This window comes from Salvia hispanica, chromosome 1 (genome assembly GCF_029641045.1).
Source record: "Salvia hispanica isolate PSC_SH4W2 chromosome 1, Shi_PSC_v1, whole genome shotgun sequence".
NCBI lineage: Eukaryota > Viridiplantae > Streptophyta > Magnoliopsida > Lamiales > Lamiaceae > Salvia > Salvia hispanica.
Window position 1 is genome coordinate 18,822,411 of NC_142692.1, and position 21,624 is coordinate 18,844,034.

Sequence of the window (21,624 nt, forward strand, 5' to 3'; positions counted from 1 at the left end):
GAAGGAAGGAATTTGAGAAGGAATGAGAAAAAGAATGGAAAACTTACCTTTTAAAGTGCATTCCCGTCTTCTGGACTGCGCGCGGCGGTCGCCGCATGCTATGCGGCGGGCCGCCGCACGGGCGTTCTAAAACAGCGATTTCTGGCTGGCCGCCGCGGCCCATTCAGCGGTTCATCCGGCCCATCCTAAGCCTGCCCTAAGCCCGTCCACTTCAAAGGGGTCTTGAGGTTTGGTCAAATCCGTGACCATGATTGCCCTACACCGCCGTTCCATCTTTGCCTGTTTTGCTTCCTCAAACTTGAGCATCTCGCTTTCGATCTTACAGGTGGATTGGCTATGGTTATCGCTAATTGTGATCTCGCCACGACCTACATCAATCAAAGCTTTGCAAGTAGCGAGAAAATCTCTCCCTAAGATTAGAGGGACATTCTTGTCTACTTTCATGTCAAGCACAATAAAATCGGCGGGAAAAATGAAATCATATATTTTCACTAAGACATCCTCAATCATACCAAAAGTTTTTATGGTCGAGTTATCGGCCAACCTGAGTGTTACATCTGAAGTTTTGAGTGGCCCAATGTTGAGCTTTTCGTAGTACTTCAGCGGCATGAGATTGATGGAAGATCCTAGATCGCATAGGGCCTTGTCAACCTTTCCCTCTCCAATCCGACATCGGATAATGAATTGGCCCGGATCTCTCTGCTTCACTGCCTTCTCCTTTTGGATGATCTCGCTGCAATGATGTGGTAGCTTAAGGTTGGCTTTTGACGGCTTTCTCTTTCTCATCACTACCTCCCTTAGTAGCTTCGCATATTTAGGTATTTCCTGCAACGATTCAACTAGAGGAATGTTAGTATGAACTTTACAAAACATGTTCAAAAAGTGTTTGAACTGCTCTTCGAGCTTAAACTTCTTCTTTGGCTGGAAAGGTAGCACAATCCCATTGTGCCGCACGAGTGCCTGCTGGGCGGGCGCTTCTGCCTTCTCAGTGGCGGCCGCCGCGTAGAGTCCAACGGTCCGCTGGTGGCTTGGCAGACTGCATTCTGGGCTTCATTGGCGGCCCGCCGCGTGCTGTGCGGCGGTCCGCCGGCGTCTTGGCAGTCCCAAGTTTGCTGCTTTGCCACCCACTTTTTGTTGACGTCGTCCACTAGTGCGGCTGCCTTTGCCCTATCCTCATCCAATTTATTTTGGATTTGCTCCATTTGTGTGTTGATGTTGGCTATGGCTGTTGAGATCGTGTTCATTCCCTGCTCAAGGTTGTTTATCCTAGCTTCGACCACTCTGATCTTGGTGTCATTAACCTTCCTGTCTTGTGCGATTACCTCCAAGATCCCTGTGATCTCTTGTTCATACTTTTCCTCCTTCTTGAGTGTCTCAACTACTCCTCCCTTGCTAACATTAAATCCTGCGGGGGGTTGCAAGTAATTATTGTTAGAATAAGAGAGATTAGGGTGAGGTCGGTTTCCATTATAATTATTGAAATTACCGCCCCCCTGGTTAGGGCGATAGTTGTTGTTGTAATTTCTATTGGGGCCGCCTCCTTGCATGTAGTTGATTTCTTCCACTGTCGGGGTAGGAGTTTCAGGCTTAAAGACTGCTATAATGGAGGTTGGTGGAATCGGGTCCTCCTTCCTTGATGAATCCATTTGGTCCACCCTAACTCGAAGCTCGGCCAATTCCTTCGCAAAGGAGCTTTCCTCGGCTTCTTCAACTGCAGCTATCCTTTTTAGGCTATGCCTTTCTTTCGACCACCCCCTGCTGTTGGTGGCGAATTTCTCTATCACTGCCATGGCTTCCTCACCTGACTTCCTTAAGAACCCTCCACTCCACAAATTTGGAGAGATGGCGGTTAACATCCTCTGTAGCCCTACCTGCAAAAGGAGTTTGCTCGACCCTTTGAATAAGGGGCATGCGTAACTCGAAATTATTAGCGTCAATACGAGGTCCTTCGGGAAAAGTAATCATATTCCCATGATTGAACATGTTCATCACGGGTTGTATCTCCTGATTCTTCTTTTCCAGAGCCTCTCAGGCCGCCCTTTCCGCATCTCTCTCATCCATCAGTAACTTCACCATTTCCTGTAGTTTCTCGATGTCCGTTCGGTCACCCATTGTTCCTGATCCTTTTTCACTTCTTATTTTCCTACGAGTTCTCTCAAGTTCTAAATCGAGCGGTTCTAGGTTGTCCTTCCCAGAGCGCATTCGCATACAAAACCTGCAAGAACCCAAAACAAAAACGAACTAAAAACTAAAATTAAAAACTGAAAGAAATTAAAGTCCAAAGTAGCAAAATTATACGTTTGAAGATATCACTCCAAAGTGAATTGTCTTCCCCGACAACGGCGCCAAAAACTTGATGCACTTTTTATTAGCACTAAATAAACCTGCAAGTATACAGAGTATATATAGTATAGCTAAAGGTTAGTACCGGATATCGAACACGGGGAAGACGAACACAAAGTGTCTATTGATGAGGCTAATTTCATGCATCAGTTATGTGGTGAGAAAACACTTTATTTTGCTGGGTCTAACGCAATTTTTAAGCTAGGTGTGTGAAGGAGACGCTAGATCCACGAAGAGCCGGAGACAATGGACTAGCAAAGGAAAATGAAGGAAAATGACCAGAACTGAAGGGAAAAGAATGGCTGGAAGAAGGAAGTCAATAGTTGAGGGCAACAAAGACTATTCATACCTCGCTGGACCCACTTCAACGCCTATAAATAAAGGAGCATGCAGCACACGCGAAAGAGGATTTTTTGGCTCTTAGCTCACACACTCACACACACACTTGGAAAATGAGAATTCTGGGATAGTTTAGGGTTTCTAAGGGGTTCATCTTCGACGAAAGTTAGGGTAACACCGTCCTCTCGGAGGGCGAAGAAACAATCTACTTTTCATTCAGTTTTTCGCACTTTTATTTCGTCGAACTTCATTGTTTTGGAAGTCGATTTGGTTGTTGCTACTTATCGGTTATCTATGCATTTAGTTTTTGTCATGTTGGTGTTATCTTGTGTTGATTTATGATTCTGGGTTTTTGTTTGAAGTTTTATTTCGGCAGTTGAATGTTAATCTCTGTTTTGGATAATTCTGTGCTTGATCTGGGGAAGAGGTTGTGGATCTGAATTGTTGTTGTTGATCGGTGGTTGTTTGTTGAATCTGAAGCTATGGATATACTTTTGGTCGGAGTTGTGTTGGATGCTTGGATCCGGAGTGGATTTAGCATCCGAGGTTAGATCTGAACAGGGGAATCAAGTTGTGCATGGATTTCAAACTCTTTTGCTCTCTTTTCAATTTACTCCGTCTAGTAGCCGTAGATCTGCTTAGTTTTTAATTTTTCTTCGTTAAATTGCTTTAAATCCAGTCTGCTTCGTTTCCGATTCACGTTCCATCTCTGTTTTTTACTGAATTTTTATGCATATCGATTGGAGAAGATGATGTCACTGTTAGTTAGTACTTTAGTTAGTTGTTTTCCAGCTTTTCGTCCGTACTCTACCTTTTCAGCAAATGGTCCCCACCGTCAGTTTATTTCCCAGGTCTAGTGATACGATATGGAAGCCGTGCGTCAAGGATTTCAACTACAGCTGGATTCAACCAGAAACCTTCCTATCGATATGATATCCGAAAGCTATGAAACTACCACCATCGTCTTCGTCTTGGAAACAGCTTCGCGTGGGTATCTTGCACATCTCAATCGGAGTCCGAATGAGGGAGTTATGGTAGTTTTACAGAAGTCGCGCAGAACTGGTGAGGGAGTCTAGAGAGAACACCCGGGCGGGTGTTTTGCACCCTGCAATTCACCCGACAGGGTGAATCACCCGAGACTTAGTTTTTGAGGGCCTTTTTCCACATTTTGGGCCCTTAGTATAAATACCTTTTGGTGTCATTTTTCATTCAAGATAAGATTGTGATTAAGATATCTCCTTTGTGAGTTTTTCCTCTTTGAGTAATGTATCCAATTCCTTCCTTGAAGGTTGCTTATCTCAATTTCATAGATTGATTCAAGTAGAGGTATGCATCAATGGAGTGTATCCATTGAGTAGTGGAGCCAAGGGGTGATAGAGCTAATGAAAATTGCCTAGGGTTGTCTCCATCCTTTTGGTTAAGGTCCTATGGTTGTAGCTCTCTTATCTCATCTTTATACACATGCTTTTCATTCCTAATCTACCATCCTTCTTGTTTAGCTTCAATTTTTGTTGGTTGGATCTTTTATTATCTTTTGTTTTGTGTTGAGAAATTGAAAATAGCATCACAAAAATAGTTATATCAAACATCATCAATGGATAATTTCTTGGGAGATGGATCATAAAATACATGGATCCTTATCATTTGGTATCTAGAGCCTAGTACCCACTAGGTGTTTGATCTATTATTGCTTTGGGTTGGGTTATTTTTCCTTTTATTCTTTGTTTTGCTCTGTTTTTGTTGGGATGATCGGATTAATCAATTGTGCTTAGATTAAGCTGAAATTTGGTGTGTATGATCGTATGATCTATGTTATGTGTCCTAGATACCTGCAAAATTTCATCAAAAAATTCCTTTGTTTGCCTAGTTAACTGTGGAGATTAACATCATTGCCCTGTTTTGGCATAGTTGGGGAAAACCATACAAAACCTACCAAATTATCAAATCTGACTATATATGGCTATTTCCCCCTTGATCTAGACTTGTTTGTGAATCTATCCACCAAAATTAATCCAAATTTAGCGCGGGGATCAATACCAAAAAAATTCATAAAGATCAGCCAGATTTCAGCAAAAAGCTTAATCCCATGTCTTGTGTTCTTTAGTGTGTGTGTTTGCTCTAGGCTTAGTTTTCCTTGCTTTCATATGTTTAATCATCATTACTTTGGTATTTACTACTTGGTGTCCATATGTTCTTGAGGTGTATATCTTGATTGAGTTGTCCGAGCGCCAACGAGTGGGAATTGGATCGAGAGTGTGTGATACTAGCCCCACTATATTCTAAACCTACTGAGTGACGTTGGTGAGTGACTTGGGGGGTGTTGGGATACTACATTAGGGTAAGTTAGCTTCTTAAATCTCTCTTTCTTAATTTTACTAATCTCTAAGACTAGTCCCTAGTCTTTGTTTTTGTGTTTGTAGGAAACTTTGATGCCTCTTATGACTCAATCCAACAAAATGAGGGACATCCACAAGGAGGAAGTCGAGAAGGGCGCGGACTCAAGTAGTTCCAAACCCGGAGGGTGAGAGATCATGTTAACCATAAGGGGTTTGAGAGGCCAATTGAAGAAGAAGTCCCATATAGAGCTCAATTGAGGCCTACCTACCCATATGGTGGTGTTGACACAAACTAAAGAGGTAACTCATCAAGTCATTTTACTACATCCTCTTCTTTCCATTTCTCACATAAGCCGCTTGATGTATATGGAAATGTCTCCTCTTCGATGAGCTTAAACCAATTTAGTAGAGAAAAAGAACGAGAGAGGGAGAAAAGGCTTGAGAGTGAAAGTGAGTCCAAAAAGCCAAGAGAGCGTGAAAAAAGAAAAGAGTGTGAGGTGCAAAAGTCAAGAGAGAGTGGTGGGGGTGAGAGAAAAGAAAAATATCAAATGAGAGAAAAACCACAAGCAAAAGTGAATAAAGGGTGCTTGTTAGATTCTAAGGCCAACCTTGGGTGGACACCAAATGACCCTTTACCTCTTGCCCTTGGTGAGGAAAATAAGCCCTTGCCCACTAATACTTCTTCTATGTCTTTTTGTGTTGATGAATTTGTAGGAAATTTAATTGAAGGCATGGAAGTGAAGCATCAAATTGCACATGGCTTGGAAACTATGCACCAGAAGAAGGAGCAAGCGGAACAAGGGTAAGTGGATGAACTCCTTGCCCAAGGTTCAAGTGCACTATCCGTGTCTCCTTGTGATGCTCCCTTGCATATGATTACACTAGAGAAGTCCCTATGTGTTGATAGATTTATTATTGATGACTTGTGTAAAAAGTGGTCTCACGAGCTTAAATCTTTGAATGCTAAATCTATCTTTGCTTCATATGTTGATCCTTTTTCGATAAATCCAAGCATTGATAGACATGAAATTTCTCTTGTGAAATCTAGCTTGAATGTTAGAGTGACTTCTTCTCATGCTAAGATGCCTAATCTTTCTTTTGTTAGCAATTTTGAGCTTCATGAGTATGTGGATGAGAATAGTAGGACCAAGAGGAGTAAAATGGATAATGACTTTAGAACTTGGTGTTTGCTATGTTTTCATTGCAAGGTGGTTAAACTCTTCAATGAGATTGGAGTCTTCTATGGCCGTTTTGTGAAGGATTTTTCCACTCATATGTCTCTTGAGGATGATGTTGTGATTAATGGCATAAAATTGCATCGTTCCCATGTTTGTGGTATTGTTTTAAAATTGCTAGAGCAATTGTGTGGGGCTAATTTGGAAACATTTCTCATGATACTTGATGTAGTTTTTTACAAGTGTCATATGCATGGTGTTGTGTCTTGTCTCCATGTCGTGCATGAAGGTTTATGGACACATTGCTCCCTTATGTTTGATAATCTCTTGAAATTGATGCGGCAATGTGATGAAATCCATATTGATGAACTTTGTTTGTTGAATGATAATCCTTCTTGCAAACTTGATGTGTGTTGTGATGAACCACCTCTATATTTTGACCAAGAGTTTGTCAATTTGTGGAAGAGAACTTCTTATTTGAGCAAGAGTGGTGTGTTAATGATTGAAAATGATTGTTCGTTGCATGAGCGTGAGAATAAAATTTTTGTGCTTAGACCTCTCTTGATAACTATCCATTTTGAACCATATGAGGACTCTTTCTTGTATATGCCTAGTATTGATGAGAATGGCAAATATCTTTTGTCAAGATGTTCAATAATTTGGGCATCATTTGTATGGAAATGATCGAGCCAAATAGAAACAAGGTGCTTGGGGCATGTGTGTTTTGGCATGTTGATTGCTTTTATTGCATGTCCACCAAACCATTCAATGGAGTTGGGATGTTTTATGGTCTATTTGTGAAGAACTTTATATCTAATGACTTTGTTTGGGACTACATTGTGAAGGAATGTCTATGTTTATTTGCACCCACATCTTGTACCTATATTGTGAGATTGTTTGAGTTTTGGTATGAAGGGTATCTTGATGAGTTTGTCTTGATTCCTTATGGGTGTCCTTTGGACATGAAAGGATTCATTAATATTTGTTCTCATATTTATTGTGACTTGGCCTTGAGCTTGAGGAAACATGAATTTGGAGGTCCATACAACGTCTTTGGTGTAGTATTGTCTCTGAGAGCCGTTAGTGGTCTTAATCCTTTTCATCATACTTTGATATTTGATTTGCTCTTTTTCCATTTCATAGGTGTGCGGAATCCGGATTTGAGGGAAAATCCTTTCCAAGAAGGGGAGAATGATATGACCATGAGTGCTAGACATCAAGTGTCTTCACCTCGACGTGAGCCATGGATTGATTGGGGTCCAAGGAAGAGAGTGAAGACGTTCCAAGGATTCAATAAATCTAGAGGGTCTCCCGACGATGCGAGGAATAGAGAAGGCTCAGATTTGAGGATAAACCCTTTCCAAGAAGGGGAGGATGATACGATCATGGAAGCCGTGCGTCAAGGATTTCAACTACAGTTGGATTCAACCAGAAACCTTCCTATCTATATGATATCCGAAAGCTATGAAACTACCACCATCGTCTTTGTCTTGGAAACAGCTTCGCGTGGGTATCTTGCACATCTCAATCGGAGTCCGAATGAGGGAGTTATGGTGGTTTTACAGAAGTCGCGCAGAACTGGCGAGGGAGTCCAGAGTGAACACCCGGGCGGGTGTTTTGCACCCTGCAATTCACCCGACCGGGTGAATCACCCGAGACTTAGTTTTTGAGGGCCTTTTTCCACATTTTGGGCCCTTAGTATAAATACCTTTTGTTGTCATTTTTCATTCAATATAAGATTGTGATTAAGATATCTCCTTTGTGAGTTTTTCCTCTTTGAGGAATGTATCCAATTCCTTCCTTGAAGGTTGTCTGTCTCAATTTCATAGATTGATTCAAGTAGATGTATGCATTAATGGAGTGTATCCATTGAGTAGTGGAGCCAAGGGGTGATAGAGCTAATGAAAGTTTCCTAGGGTTGTCACCATCCTTTTGGTTAAGGTCCTATGGCTGTAGCTCTCTTATCTCATCTTTATACACATGCTTTTCATTCCTAATCTACCATCCTTCTTGTTTAGCTTCAATTTTTGTTGGTTGGATCTTTTATTATCTTTTGTTTTGTGTTGAGAAATTGGAAATAGCATCACAAAAATAGTTATATCAAACATCATCAATGGGTAATTTCTTGGGAGATGGATCATAAAATACATGGGTCCTTATCATCTAGGTAATTTAGAAATAGTTTCTTAGATTTAGTGAATGTCTCGTTTTCCAGTTTACATGCATGATTTCTGTTCTGCCTAGATCTAGCTGTTAGCGTAGCAGATTTCACTCAAGTTAGTTTAATTTCCTCAACCCAAAAATGCGTGACAGTAGCCAACCCAAAAATAGTCCCGAATCCTTGAGCATGCTTTATTACGCATTCATCTCTGTGGGATCGATCCCTACTTCCCTGTGCTAATTTTAGTATAAGTGGTTGAGGGTTTTTGAAGCGATAGTCTGTGTGTCCGACGACCGAGATCTTCCAACGATCCGTGAGTTCCTAGACCTTATGATCTAGTGGATTCGCTGGACCTAGGAGACTTGTTATTCCTTTCTGTGCACACAGTACTTAGCAAAAATAAAGCGAGCTTCATCTATCATCTACTAAGACTCAAATACTATCTGGAAAAACAATTGGGTTTTGAAAACTTTTGAAAAACTAAAAAACAATAAGAGCATAGATCAACTAAAAGCAGATAAATCAAGAGGAAGACAATAGAGATAAGGGAATCCCAGGGATGTGTGTTCACAGTTATGGTTATACAAAATTCCAACTACAATACCCTAGCACAGTTTATACTTTGAAAGGACGAGTCACCTATCTTATACTCATGCGATACAAATGTTGATTACAAGATTAGGGTTGTCAATCCTAACACGTAACTCCAAAAAGCTCCTAAGACCCTTGAAAAGTCCCCACTCTCAATTAACAGTGCCGTTTTAAGGGAAGCTAACTGTAGCGTCTATTAAGTGGATCTAACTCGCTAGAACTCTGTCACAGTTATGAAGCAAGTTATATTAAATCATACACGATTGTGTCACTCAATCATGCAGCATCAAAACTACTTAGGGAAGAAACAAAGTAAAAACAAAACGGATATTAAATAGAAAAAGGAATTTGTATAACCAAAGTCGTTACTAACACATCCCTAGAATCCTATGAGTTTAGTTACACATAATTGAATAAGCTAAAAACATAGATTGAAGGGAAGACAATTTGAACATAAAACTAAAGCAAATAAAACCCGTGGGTTGAATCCTTGTCGTTCTTGATGTTCTTGAAATCCTTCTCCAACTCCTTGCACCAATGAAGTACTCTAGGTCTGGATCTCTATGAAGTATTTTGCAAGTAGAAGTTCTTTCTTTTTGATCAAGCTTGAGGCCTTATTTATAGGGAAAAGCCATGCCTTGTTGTAGAAGGAAAAAAATCTCCAAAATATGGTAAAACTGGGCGCAAATCTAGGGCTTCTCGGATTCGCCGCCTTTCTCCGGCGGGCCGCCGCACCTTGGCCGGCGGTCGCCGCATTGGAGTCCAGAGAGTCTGTTCCCTCGGCGGCGGACCGCCGCACATCTTCCAGCGGTCGCCGGACGAGACTTCTCTTCCAAGCACATTTTTTCGCGGCGGACCGCTGCATTGATTTTCCCGCCGGGCGCCGGCGGTCGCCACACACATCCGCGGCGGTCGCCGGTCGCCGTCTGACTCCATATTTCCGAACTTGGCGTTTTGGCTCCCTTTTTCGGCTCATTTGTGCACATTTCTCACAAAACACGTCAAAATACCAAAATAGACAAATTATGCAAATAATGGACGTGTAGAGTGACTTTGACATAAAAAATGGACCAAATAATGGCCTTAAAACAGTGCAAAATCCGAGCGTATTAGAGACCCCCGTTCGCCTAGCGGCAAACTATAACGGATTCAAGGCATACTAACATTTTTTAATGTATTTTTTTAATAAATTAGTGAGGAGTAGAGTGGGCCAGTGGCTCGTGTATGGAAGCCCGAATTTTTTTTTATTATGTAATTTTTTTGATTTTTAGTTAATGTACTTTTTTTATTTAAATAAAATTAACGAATTTTTCCCGTATACGTGTCATAAATTTAATTTCGTATTTTGTGTTTAATTTCGTAAATATAGTATTTTTTGAATTATTTTTATTGCGGCTGGCCTAAATCTGATGTGACAGGTGGATTTTTAGTGTTACTGACGTGGCAGGGAGAGAGAGTTACTGACCTATGGCTGACCTATTTGCATTGGAGATGCTCTTACGTTACCGTACACAATGTATAATATTGTATAATTTATTTTTTATTAAAAAAAAATGACTTAAAAGATATTCCAAAAATGAATGCCGGCATGTCGTCAGTTTGAGCTCCCCCTAATCGTCAATTTGAGTTCCCTAATAAACATGTTTATGTAGGTTACAAATCATTATCGGCGATGATCCGTAGAGCTTTTCCCCAAATTATAATTGACTGACGCTTCGAAAATGCGTCTGCCTGTCCGGCGGAACCCTATTCCCGATGAGAGCTTCCTGGCAATGCTAAACAGCGTTGCGAGGGGTAGTCAGAGCTGGTCCCTCGCTCTCGACAACCCCTCCATTTCCACGCGTCTCACCGCCCGCCACATCGAGTCCTTCATCCTCCGGAATCTCCACGACTCCAGGTTAGCTCTCCGCTTCTTCAATTTCCTCGGCCTTCACAAGAATTTCCGCCACTCTACGGCCTCGTTTTGCCTCCTCGTTCATTCCTTAGTCCACTCGAAACTTTACTGGCCGGCGACCTCGCTTTTGCACACCCTCCTGCAGAGGGATGACTCTCCGGCTTTCGTGTTTCGCAATTTCTTCGATTCTTATAAAAGATCCGATTTTTCTTCGCCCTACGGATTTGATTTATTGCTGCAAAGTTATGTTCAGAGTAGAAGGGTTCTGGATTCGGTTGTTGTTCTCAGATTGATGAAGGAATGCGGTTTGCTTCCGGAGGTGAGGACAATTAGCGCGGTGTTGAATGGATTAATAAGAGTGAGGAGATTTGAGATGGTGCTTGCCTTGTTTGATGAAATGCTTGTGGATTCAGGGTTTGTTGCTGATGTGTATGTCTATGCTGCTGTGATTAGGAGTTTGTGTGAGTTGAGGGATTATGATAGAGCCAAGGAAATGATCGGTTTGATTGAGGGGAATGGAGTGAAGTTGAATGTGGTTATTTACAATGTGTTGATTCACGGGCTGTGTAAGGGTGGGAGAGTCTTGGAGGCTGTTGAGATTAAGTATTCGTTGAGGTTTAAAGGCATGAGAGCCGATGTTGTAACATATTGTACGTTGGTACTGGGGGTGTGTAGAGTGGATGAGTTTGGGTTGGCAAGAGAGTTGGTGGATGAGATGGTAGAGTGTGGGATTGTTCCTAGTGTGGAAGCTTTGTCTAGTGTTATTGATGGAATGAGGAGAAAAGGGGAAATTGGCGATGCTTATGATTTGATTGATAAGGTGGAGAAACTTGGGAAAATGCCTAATTTATATGTTTGCAATGCTATGGTTCACTCATTGTGTAATAACGAAAAGTTAGAGAAAGCAAAGTTGCTTGTTATGAAGATGGAGGAGAAGGGTTTGATCATAAATGAAGTGAGTTATAACATTTTGATCAACTCATTATGTAAAAGTGGGAAACTGGATGAAGCTGCCAATTTTCTTGGTAAAATGCTCAGTGCAGGGATAAAGCCAACAGTTTACACTTATAACATGTTAATTAGTGGGCAGTGCAAGTTGGGGAAATTGGAAGCAGCTAAAAAACTTTTTCTTGAGATGAATGAAATAGGATTGAGTCACACTGTTGTAACATACACTTCTTTGATTCATGGTTACTGTAAGAAAGGAGAATTGGACAAGGCATTCCGTTTATATCATGAGATGACTGGGAAAGACATTTCACCTAATGTGCATACGTTCACTGCACTGATCTATGGTCTTTGTAATGCAAATATGATGGATGAAGCATATAAAATGTTCAGCGAAATGTCGGAAATGAATGTTGCTCCAAATGAGGTAACATACAATGTTCTGATAGAAGCAAATTGTAAAGTAGGCAACATAGCAAAAGCTTTCAAGCTGTTCGATGAGATGGTGAAGAAGGATCTTACACCAGACTCATTTACGTACAGGCCTCTGATCTATGGGCTTTGTTCCACAGGTAGAGTATCTGAAGCAAAAGAATTTATGGATCGCCTAAATGATTTGAACGAGTTTTGTTATTCTGAACTGATGCATGCATATTGCAAGGAGGGACGACTGGAGGACGCACAACGTGCTCGTGATGAGATGGAGGAAAGAGGTATTAACATGGATCTTGTATGCTATGCTATAATTATTCAAGGGATTCTTGATCAGAAAGACTCAACATTAGTGATTAAAAGTTTGAAGGAAATTCATGACCGTGGACTAAGGCCTGATGATTTTATCTATACTAGTTTCATCGACAAGTATGGAAAAACTGGTGATCTTGCAATGGCTATGGCTCATTGGGATCTTATGATTAGTGAAGGCTTTGGCCCAAATGTTGTGACATACACTGCAATGATTAATAGCCTTTGTAAGGGAGGATTGGTGAGGAAAGCAGAGGTTCTGTTTAAGGAAATGTTGGTTAGCGGTATATTTCCAAATGAGATCACACACGGATGCTTTCTTGATCATCTTACCAGAGAAGGGAATATGGAGGAGGCTAAACGGCTACATAAGGCTATGCTCAAAGGTTTCCATGGTAGCACAGTGAGTTACAATATGCTCATTCGAGGTTTCTGCAAGTTGGGCCGAATTCAGGAAGCTTCACAGACCCTAACTGAAATGTCAGCTAATGGTATTTCTCCAGATTGTATTAGCTACTCAACTATCGCACATGAGTATTGTAGGAGAGGTAATTTGCAAGCAGCCTTCAGTTTATGGGAATCAATGTTAAACAATGAGATTGAGCCTGATGCAGTTGCTTATAACTTGCTAATACATTCATGCTGTGTTGCTGGAGAGTTTAGTAAGGCTTTTGAGTTTCATAATAGTATGGTGAAAAGAGGTCTGAAGCTGACTCGGGCAACATATGCATGTCTCATGCAACAGACGCGCGTTCAAGAATCGCCATTTGAGCCGCAGGCGGGACAATCTGTTGTGGATTGATCTCATGACAGAGGTAAATTTAATTGTACAACACAGAACGTCAGAAGAAACAAGGTGAAGTCATGTTTAAAAATTTCTTCTTATTGGTTTTATAGTTGATATCTTTTAACCAATATAATCTCCTGTTAATTACATAAAAATAAGCTTTTGAATTTTTGAATTATTTTAATTATTATATTTTGTGTCAAATGCTAGCAATAAAAAATAATATATCATCAAATATTATGTGCAATGCTAACAATAAATAATAAAATCAAATCCTATCATATAAATTAGTGATCAATTTTTTTTTAAAAAAAAATTTCTCCACAATAGCAGCAATGATGATTTTTTTAATTGATGTGAAAAATTGAATACATGGAAAAATAAAGCCGTGAATATGTGTGTATTTAGACTATATGTATTAGGGGTAGTGATAAAATGCAAACTTATATATTGTACAAATTCAAAACTCCGCAACACAGCTTTAACACAGTTTCAATATAATATCAACAGTGTAAAATTTCAAAATTTTAATGTCAACTCAATATCAACACAGCATCAATCATTGACTACCGTTAAATTATGTTCACATTTTCCTGCTGATGCTTTTTTGTGATCTGTTGACATTTTTCAATGGTCCAGATCATAGTTTTGAGTTTGTACAATATTTAGAGTTTTCATTTGATCACATTCCATATGTATTATAAATGGAATATGCAAATTTTCCATATTTTGCATGGCCACCATGTATGCTTATAGTAATCTAGTTGGAGGTGAGGCTAATGTATATGTCTATTTGTTAAAATATTATTGGGAGGACATACCACATCATATTTCTATGTGGTATTCCTTGATCACTGAATATTTTCTCACTCTGTTGTGGACAATACGCAGCAAAATCCTCACAAAACGCAATCTTTTTTCAATTTAGAAATTGCTAGTATTATGTACTCCCTCCGTCCACAATTGGAGTCACTCTTACTATGGGCACGAGTTTTAAGAAATATAACCTCTCCTCGCTTCTCCTCAACTACCAAAACATGCTAACAACTTTTAATTCCCCGTCGTCCCCATCTCTCTCTTCTACAATTCCCTCCTCCGCACCTCTTCTTCGTCCCCTTCTCCCCACATCCACGTTCTCTATGGATCATGTCGTCAGAGAGCTCCGCACCGACTTTCCCTATTGAACCGAGACCTAGACGTCGATCATTTCCTCGTCTTGCCTGCCTGCCGGAATTGACTATTCATCCGACCGGAATATTCTCGAGCTCAAGAAGAATTTCGTCCAATTTTTTATTTTTCACATCGTCTCCAGCTAATATTTCGTCCGGCACAAGGACATCGATTCCCTTGTCGCTGCCTCCTTCCGGCGGATCACCGCTCGATTTTAGGCTACTTGCGATGGGACGGGAAGGAGCTGAATTTGGTCATCGTGTTGAAATTGGATTTTGATTTTGTAATAGAGAAGATGATGAAGAAGATTGAGCATAATTAAACTTTAATTGTGTGCCTTTATTAGGGCTGGGGAAAAATACCGAAAAAATGATATATCGCTCGTATCGTATTGAAAAATATCGAAAAATTATCGAATTTTCGATATATCATAATTTTCGATACGATACGATATCGTATCGTTAATTTTCGATACGATAACGATATGAATTTCCTTATATCGCAATATATCGTTTTATATCGAAAATACGATATATATCGAAAATTTTCGATATATCGATATTTTAGATACATATCGATATTTTATTTTCGATATATATCGATATTTAGCGATATATCGAATTTCGGTACGATATATCGAAATATTGATACGATAATGATATGCAATTTTTTTATATCGAAAGTTCGATATATCGAAATTTGATATATCGAAACTTTCGATACGATAACGATATGAAATTCTTTCATATCGATATTTTCGATACGATACACGATACAACGTTTTCGATACGATATATCGTATCGACCCACCCCTAGCCTTTATGAAGAATAATTATCACAATTTTGTTGTAATGATAATAGCAGTAGTTATATTCAGTAATTAATCACAAGTTATCAAATTTATTTAATAAACCAATAATATAGTTAATTTAATTAAAATTTATATATTTAAGATCCATAAAAGAAATTAAATACATTAGGGTATTTTTATCCTTATAATTTTTATCTACAGAAACTACCTTGTTAATCAAACAACATCATAAAAATACTATCTAACACTATCTCATTTTCAGCCCGAAAATACAGTCTTAAGATAATCATCTTATTAAGTACTATTTCCTAACACGACAATCAAACGAGCCCTAATTCTATGAAGGTTGTGGGGTGAGGAATTTTGGAATGGAAGATAATGGCATTATTAGAGCATCCACAATAGCGGCTAGCCGATTCACGTCGCTAGCCGGCCGGCTAGCCGAACTATTGGAATCGGCCAGCCGCGAATGGGCGAAAAAATTGGCTTGGCTAGCCGATTTGAGGGCGCTGGCCGCCATTGTAGCGTGCCGATCGGCCAGCGATCGGCCAACGCCCAATTTTTGTTTTATTTTTTTAAATTTTTTTGAAAACCTATATATACGCAATTTTAGTTTTATTTTCATTTGCACCACTTGTCTTAACGAGTTTTTTCTCTCTCTAAATTTTTGTACAAGAGCAATATCGAGCGATGGATAACAACAACGAGTCCAGTCCGGCGACGAGCGGATATCAGACTTTCACGGTACCCGTGGAATCTGGATGGGGCCAGATGGGCGGGCAGATGGGCCTAGGGTTTAACGTCCCTTGGCAACAGTTGATGGGGATGATGGCGGGAGCTTAGGAAGGGATGTAGGGGGGAACCGGGGGGGATTCCGGGCGGGGTGCAGGCCAGCGGCGGACAGGCAACGCCGGGGTGGGGAGGTATGCCCCAGATGTAGCAGCAGATGATGCCGGTATGGCAGGGAGGGATGCAGCCCGGTATGCATCCCTGGATGCAGGGGTCACCGGGGGGGACACGATCTATCGTCCCTCTCTTGATTTTTTGACGGCATCATCTCACACGTCGACCCAAGTGGAGACGCAGTTCACCGGCGATGACCTTTTGTCATTGCATGAGATGGAGATCGATCTCGGGGAGCCGGACACTCCCGTTCTAGCGGGTCGGGCCGCGCCGAAGAAGAAGAAGACCAAGGGGAAGGGCAAGGTGGTCGGCGAGTCGTCGCAGCCCGCTGTTCACGACACCCCCACGCGGAGGAAGTGGACGGAGGATGAGTACGCCGGCGTGGCCAAGGCGTGGTTGTCGGTTTGCGACGATCCGCTGGTTTTTCGGCGTGGTTGTCGGTTTGCGACGATCCGCTGGTTGCGAACAACCAGCGGGTCGTCAACATGTGGGCGAAGATTAGAGCAACCTACAGGAGGAACTGCCCGCACGGAAAGGACTACAGCGGGGAGGAGTGCCGGAAGGGGTGGGAACGCATCAGGGCCGCGGTCGGCCGATTTTCGGGGTTGTACGCCAACGCCCTCCGCATGCTGACTAGTGGGCAGAATGAGGAGGACGTCCGGAGGATAGCGGAGAGTCAGTTCCCCTTGCCGGGGAAGTATAAGGAGTTCACCTTCTGGGAATGCTATGTGTTGCTGAAGGACTCCGAGAAGTTCCGGGAGGGGTGCGACGCTGGGTGACCGAAGAAGTAGAGGCTGAACTATTCCGGCGACTACAGCGGCAGCAGCGGCGGATCCCACGACCTCCCCCCAGATGCTGAGGAGTTTCCGTCCCCTCCATCCTTTACTCGTCGCCCTCGCGCGGTTGGCCAAAAGCGGGCGCAACGGGCAGCGAGGGGAGGATCCCCCTATCACCCCAGGAGGTCATCTCGGCACCCCCCACGTGCGTACACCTTATTCCAAGAGTGGAAGGCCGCAACTGACCCCACAAAGAAGAGGTTTCTCCACTCGATGCTCGAGAACATGCAGGTAGATTTGGATGCCACGAGGGCTCTGGTGGGCGGTTCAGACGCGGGCTCAGATATCCCGGGCGGCGGCGGCGAGGACGGCGGCGGCGACGACGAGGAGTAGAGAGTGGCGGGGCTCGTGTGTGGAAGCCCGTTTTTTTTTTAAAAATCATGTATTTTTTTTTATCTATGTACCTATTTTTTTAATGAAATGAATGAATTTTCCCGTATATGTCTCGTAAATTTAATTCTGTAATTTAATCGTAAATTTAATTCCGTAAATGTAGTTGTTTTTGAATTATTTTTATTATGGTTGGCCTGAGGCTAGTCTATTTAAGTAAAATATTGATGTGGCAGGTGGATTTTTAGTGTTAATAACGTGGCAGAGAAAGAAAGTGGCTGGCTTATGGCTGACATATTCTTGGTGTACCGTGGATGCTCAATTTTAGATCTTTAACTGGCAAACACCAAAACCGAATTAATTAGTAGTATGTGGAAAGTAATAAATAATGCTAAAACAAGTGAAAAAAAAGAAAGGAGACGTGTTCCAGTAAAATAGCAATAGTAAGTAAAACAAACACAGAGGTTGAGAGTTGAGAGAGTGATGGAGCGACGCCGGCGGTCAAGCTCAAATTCAATGCTGGTGCCATACGCCCACCGCCAGCTAGAGGTGGTTCCACGCGGCTGGGACGTGGTGGAGGTGCCACGCGCTGACGGCAGCCGCTCCGACAGGGTTCATCCCCAATTTCACCATCCATTCATTCATTCATTCATTCTCTCTCTTAACAATTCTGCTTTTTGTTGACATGCAGTACTACTATGAGCCTGGCTCTGGAAGAAAATTCCGCTCTGTTAGAGAAGTTGATCGATATTTGAGCGGAGAACCTAACCACTCCTTCAGATCCAACACTAGGATGCGGACGCGGATGCGGATGCGGATGCTCCTGCCTTCGCACAGGGTTACTTTATTATTTTTCCCCAATTTTATTTCCTACCTTTCATGATTTCTTTCCTTTAATGCTATAATAATTCAATTGCAGAGTGGTAGACGATATCGAAAGATGATTGTTTCTGGTGGAAAGGTACTAATAGGAAACTTAGAAACGATGAATCAAGTTCTAGATTCAGAATGTAGCTCTTTCTGAGTTGTTTTATTAGTTTTGTTTCACTCTAAACCCTAATGCCTCTGGCCTAGTTAATACTTTTGCCTAGATGTATGGCATTGTCTACTTATTTATATGATGCATTGCAGGTGAAATTGAAATAAAGACGATTTTATTTGTGATTCTATACCTATGTGCTGTATACTATATAATTTCTAGTTTTGGTGAAAATGCTGTTACAGTTGTTGAGAGTGGATAATGAAGGAAGCAAGAATTATTTGGCTGTAGTACGGGAAGCCCCCGGTATTCTTCCTGATGGTTGGGTTGTGGAGGAGGTGCCTCGTAAATATATGAACTGGCCTGACAAGGTAATGTCATGCTTATGACCAACAATGTTTTTTCCTTTTTATCTGTTTCCCTCCTCAGATTTGAAATCCTATGGCATGCAGATAATAATTTTACCTCGTAAACATGTATCGTTTCTTAGGTCTTAGCTAACAGAGCAACTTCCAATGGAAATAACAATTTCATTGGGAGGGTATTTATGTGTGTTAGGTATTTGTCTTTGATCCAGTAACATGTACGTGCTTGTAGCATTGGGACTGATGTCTTATGCATTTGGTTTAGCCTAACTTTATTTGTGCATCTGTGTATCATTTCCTTGAGTATTCGTGCATCTGTCTTTTCATTCTTGTTCTTAGTGGATTGGAAATCGGAAATGACACTTTGTCACACAGTATTACTATGAACCTGAGACTGGTGTGAAGTTTCGGTCCCTGATTGCTGTTGAGGCGCACTTGGCAGAATTGGACGAAGATGCCCCATTATCCAAGACATTAGAAGGGATTATGGAAAATAGACCTATTGCACAGGCTTTCAGATTGGAAAATCACAAGGTAAGCTCAATTCATAGTTTTGAGATGATAGGACATATTTTTCCAGAGTCGAACTTATCTAATTATTACTTGTATTTTCCTTCATAGACCTATACTCGAAGGAAGAAAGATACCACTCAAGCGAAATCACAAGTCTCATCTTTCGTCGAGCCACCAATAAAAGTGACTTGGGTTCTTGCCAGTGCACAAGGGGATTCATGGAACCCTTTAATCTCCGAGGCCTTGGTCCCCGATGCTGTTAAGAACCAATGGACAGCCAGATTCATGCTTTTCATGAAGGACGGAACCCCCAGTTATTAGAACTTCCAAGCGTATAGGTATTTACTCCTCCACTCAGATACTTTCTAATCCAATTAAAAGATTAATCAGTGCCTTTAACATTTTCTACCAGTGTAAAACCAAGAAAAAGTGGAATTATAGGTAGTGCAGTTATGAAAATACTTGCTTAATACCGCTATAGAACAGACACGATGACTTTAAAAGAATAAAATTCTTGCTGAAAGGGCTTGTTTTCAGATGATCCAATCTGTCTAGCTAACTTAATTCTGGGTCTTGATTGTGCAGTTGAAGATTAGCTAAACCAAGCTGGCTGTCAAGAATTAACAGATGTTAGGACACTGGTTCATCGGTTCGGAACAATGATCAGCTATTTCCTATTTTCAATCAGTTCTGATTGTTGCTCATAGCAATATATAACAAGCATAAAGATTGTAGTATTCGCAAAACAATCTTGACTTTAAAATTTTGTAGTTATTCAAAAAATACTAGTCTTGTGGACTGGCTGGTGTACCCAGTATTCAACAGGTTTATAAAAAAATCTATTAATATCTAAAGATTCTAAACTGTGCAAGATTTTGCTTCATTAATGCTATATAGCTATCTACCAGAAAAATACATGGATAGTCTGTCCCTCTAAATTGATCCTGCCTTGTCGACAGATTCACAGATCTGCTGCCTGTATCCTTCATCATGGGCAAGCAACGACGACAAATCGTCGTTGATGTCCTCTTCCATGTCTATAACGATGTTGTGGAGAATGCAGCATACTAGGATAAATCGAGGCAGCTTATGCCGGTCTGGTCTCCACATTTCACCGTGAATCATCTTCCACACCCCCTTCAACCTCGCCAACGCCCTTTCAGCAACAGCTTGGGTCGCTAGGAGCCTCTTATTGAAATCTGCTTCAACTTTCGAGAGTTCTTTCCCTTGATTTGAGACTTCTTCCTTCCCTTGATATGGAGTCACAAGTCAAGGTAGCAATGGGAACCCAAAATTACCAACTATGTACTCCGTTAACTCTGTTTCTTCTGACAAATGGGTCGTCTTCCCGTTCAGCTTCTCCCCTTTCTGGCTTTGTTTAAAGAAACTCGAGCTCTGGAGCACAGAGGAGTCGGTCATCTTCCCCAGCCACCCGGTGACTATGTTACGGAACCTCAGATCAGGGTCAACAATTGCTTGCAGGATCATGCTGTGGTTCTGCTTGTGATCAAGCCAGGTGTCGGCTTCCTGATCAGATGAGGTCAACAACATGGTTATATGAGTAGTGTCGATAGCGCCACAGCAATTCGGAAGGCCTCGGATTTTCTCAAACTTGTGTTTTATCTGTGTCATTTCTGATTCTGTTGAAGGCCACTGGAGGTGGCAAAGACCCTTTTCTTCGATGGCCTCCACAAAGTGCCACGTCATGTCACTTGCGAATGATTCACCAATTGAAACCAACGAGTTGCCAGACCCAAGCCTTACTAGTGCTAAGGCTACCTGATCGTTTAACATCATTGGCTTACCATTTGTGAATGCAAAATGTGTCTTAGCCATCGTATTCTCTTTTACTAGGGAACATATATAGTCGAAAGTTTTTCTCGACACCTTGAAAGTAGATCTGAAGATGTCTAATATCTGTGAAGACGACGGACTACCTGCAGATTGACGCAGAAACATCAATCTTAGAAGATATAATTCTCATGGATCTTCAACATAAGAAAATTGCAATTAAATTTACCAGCAGTTGTATTTGACAAAACATCCCACCACTCTGTGCAGATGAACGAGTTTTCTTCAGCTTTCTTCTCCAATTTCCTCGCACCGGCCCCATCAGAGCAAATTGAACCAAAGCCTCACTAAGGTCAAAACAAAAGAGCTAGTTACTTGTTATAGTTCACATACAAGTGAATGTTATCTCCAAATGATATATATATATATATATATATATATATATATATATATATATATATATATATATATATATATATATATATATAGTTCTGATCTATGAAGACCATATTTAAATACAGAAATGTAGAACACAGTCATACGTAAGGCATATTTAGGTCATAGTTAGTTTATTTTTAGGTCATGCTAACAAAGCATGACCTAAAATG

General features: G+C 41.2%; 2 protein-coding genes and 1 pseudogene across 2 annotated transcripts; all 3 read left to right on the top strand.

Annotated features, from left to right (window-relative positions):
* The first annotated feature begins 5,404 nt into the window (after positions 1 to 5,404).
* LOC148933385 (uncharacterized) lies at positions 5,405 to 7,277 on the top strand (annotated as a pseudogene).
* A 3,281-nt stretch (positions 7,278 to 10,558) lies between these two features.
* On the top strand, positions 10,559 to 13,502 carry LOC125217549 (Pentatricopeptide repeat (PPR) superfamily protein). The gene has a single exon (XM_048119066.2). It carries the CDS (start codon positions 10,667 to 10,669, stop codon positions 13,331 to 13,333), a length of 2,667 nt encoding a protein of 888 aa, XP_047975023.2. The 5' UTR covers positions 10,559 to 10,666; the 3' UTR covers positions 13,334 to 13,502.
* Positions 13,503 to 17,783: 4,281 nt separating this feature from the next.
* On the top strand, positions 17,784 to 20,079 carry LOC125219119 (methyl-CpG-binding domain-containing protein 7-like). The gene is made up of 7 exons (XM_048120997.2): positions 17,784 to 17,980; positions 18,060 to 18,206; positions 18,288 to 18,329; positions 18,593 to 18,718; positions 19,088 to 19,246; positions 19,334 to 19,563; positions 19,811 to 20,079. The coding sequence occupies exons 1-6, from the start codon at positions 17,852 to 17,854 to the stop codon at positions 19,544 to 19,546; spliced, it is 816 nt and encodes a 271-aa protein (XP_047976954.1). The 5' UTR covers positions 17,784 to 17,851; the 3' UTR covers positions 19,547 to 19,563; positions 19,811 to 20,079.
* The last annotated feature ends 1,545 nt before the right edge of the window (positions 20,080 to 21,624 follow it).

Excerpts from the sequence above, each read along its gene's own strand:
- LOC125217549 (XM_048119066.2), top strand. The coding sequence starts at position 10,667 with ATGCGTCTGCCTGTCCGGCGGAACCCTATTCCCGATGAGAGCTTCCTG.
- LOC125219119 (XM_048120997.2), top strand. The coding sequence starts at position 17,852 with ATGGAGCGACGCCGGCGGTCAAGCTCAAATTCAATGCTGGTGCCATAC. Across the intron at positions 17,981-18,059 it reads ACGGCAGCCGCTCCGACAGG|TACTACTATGAGCCTGGCTC; the intron begins GTTCATCCCCAA and ends GTTGACATGCAG. Across the intron at positions 18,207-18,287 it reads TGCTCCTGCCTTCGCACAGG|AGTGGTAGACGATATCGAAA; the intron begins GTTACTTTATTA and ends ATTCAATTGCAG.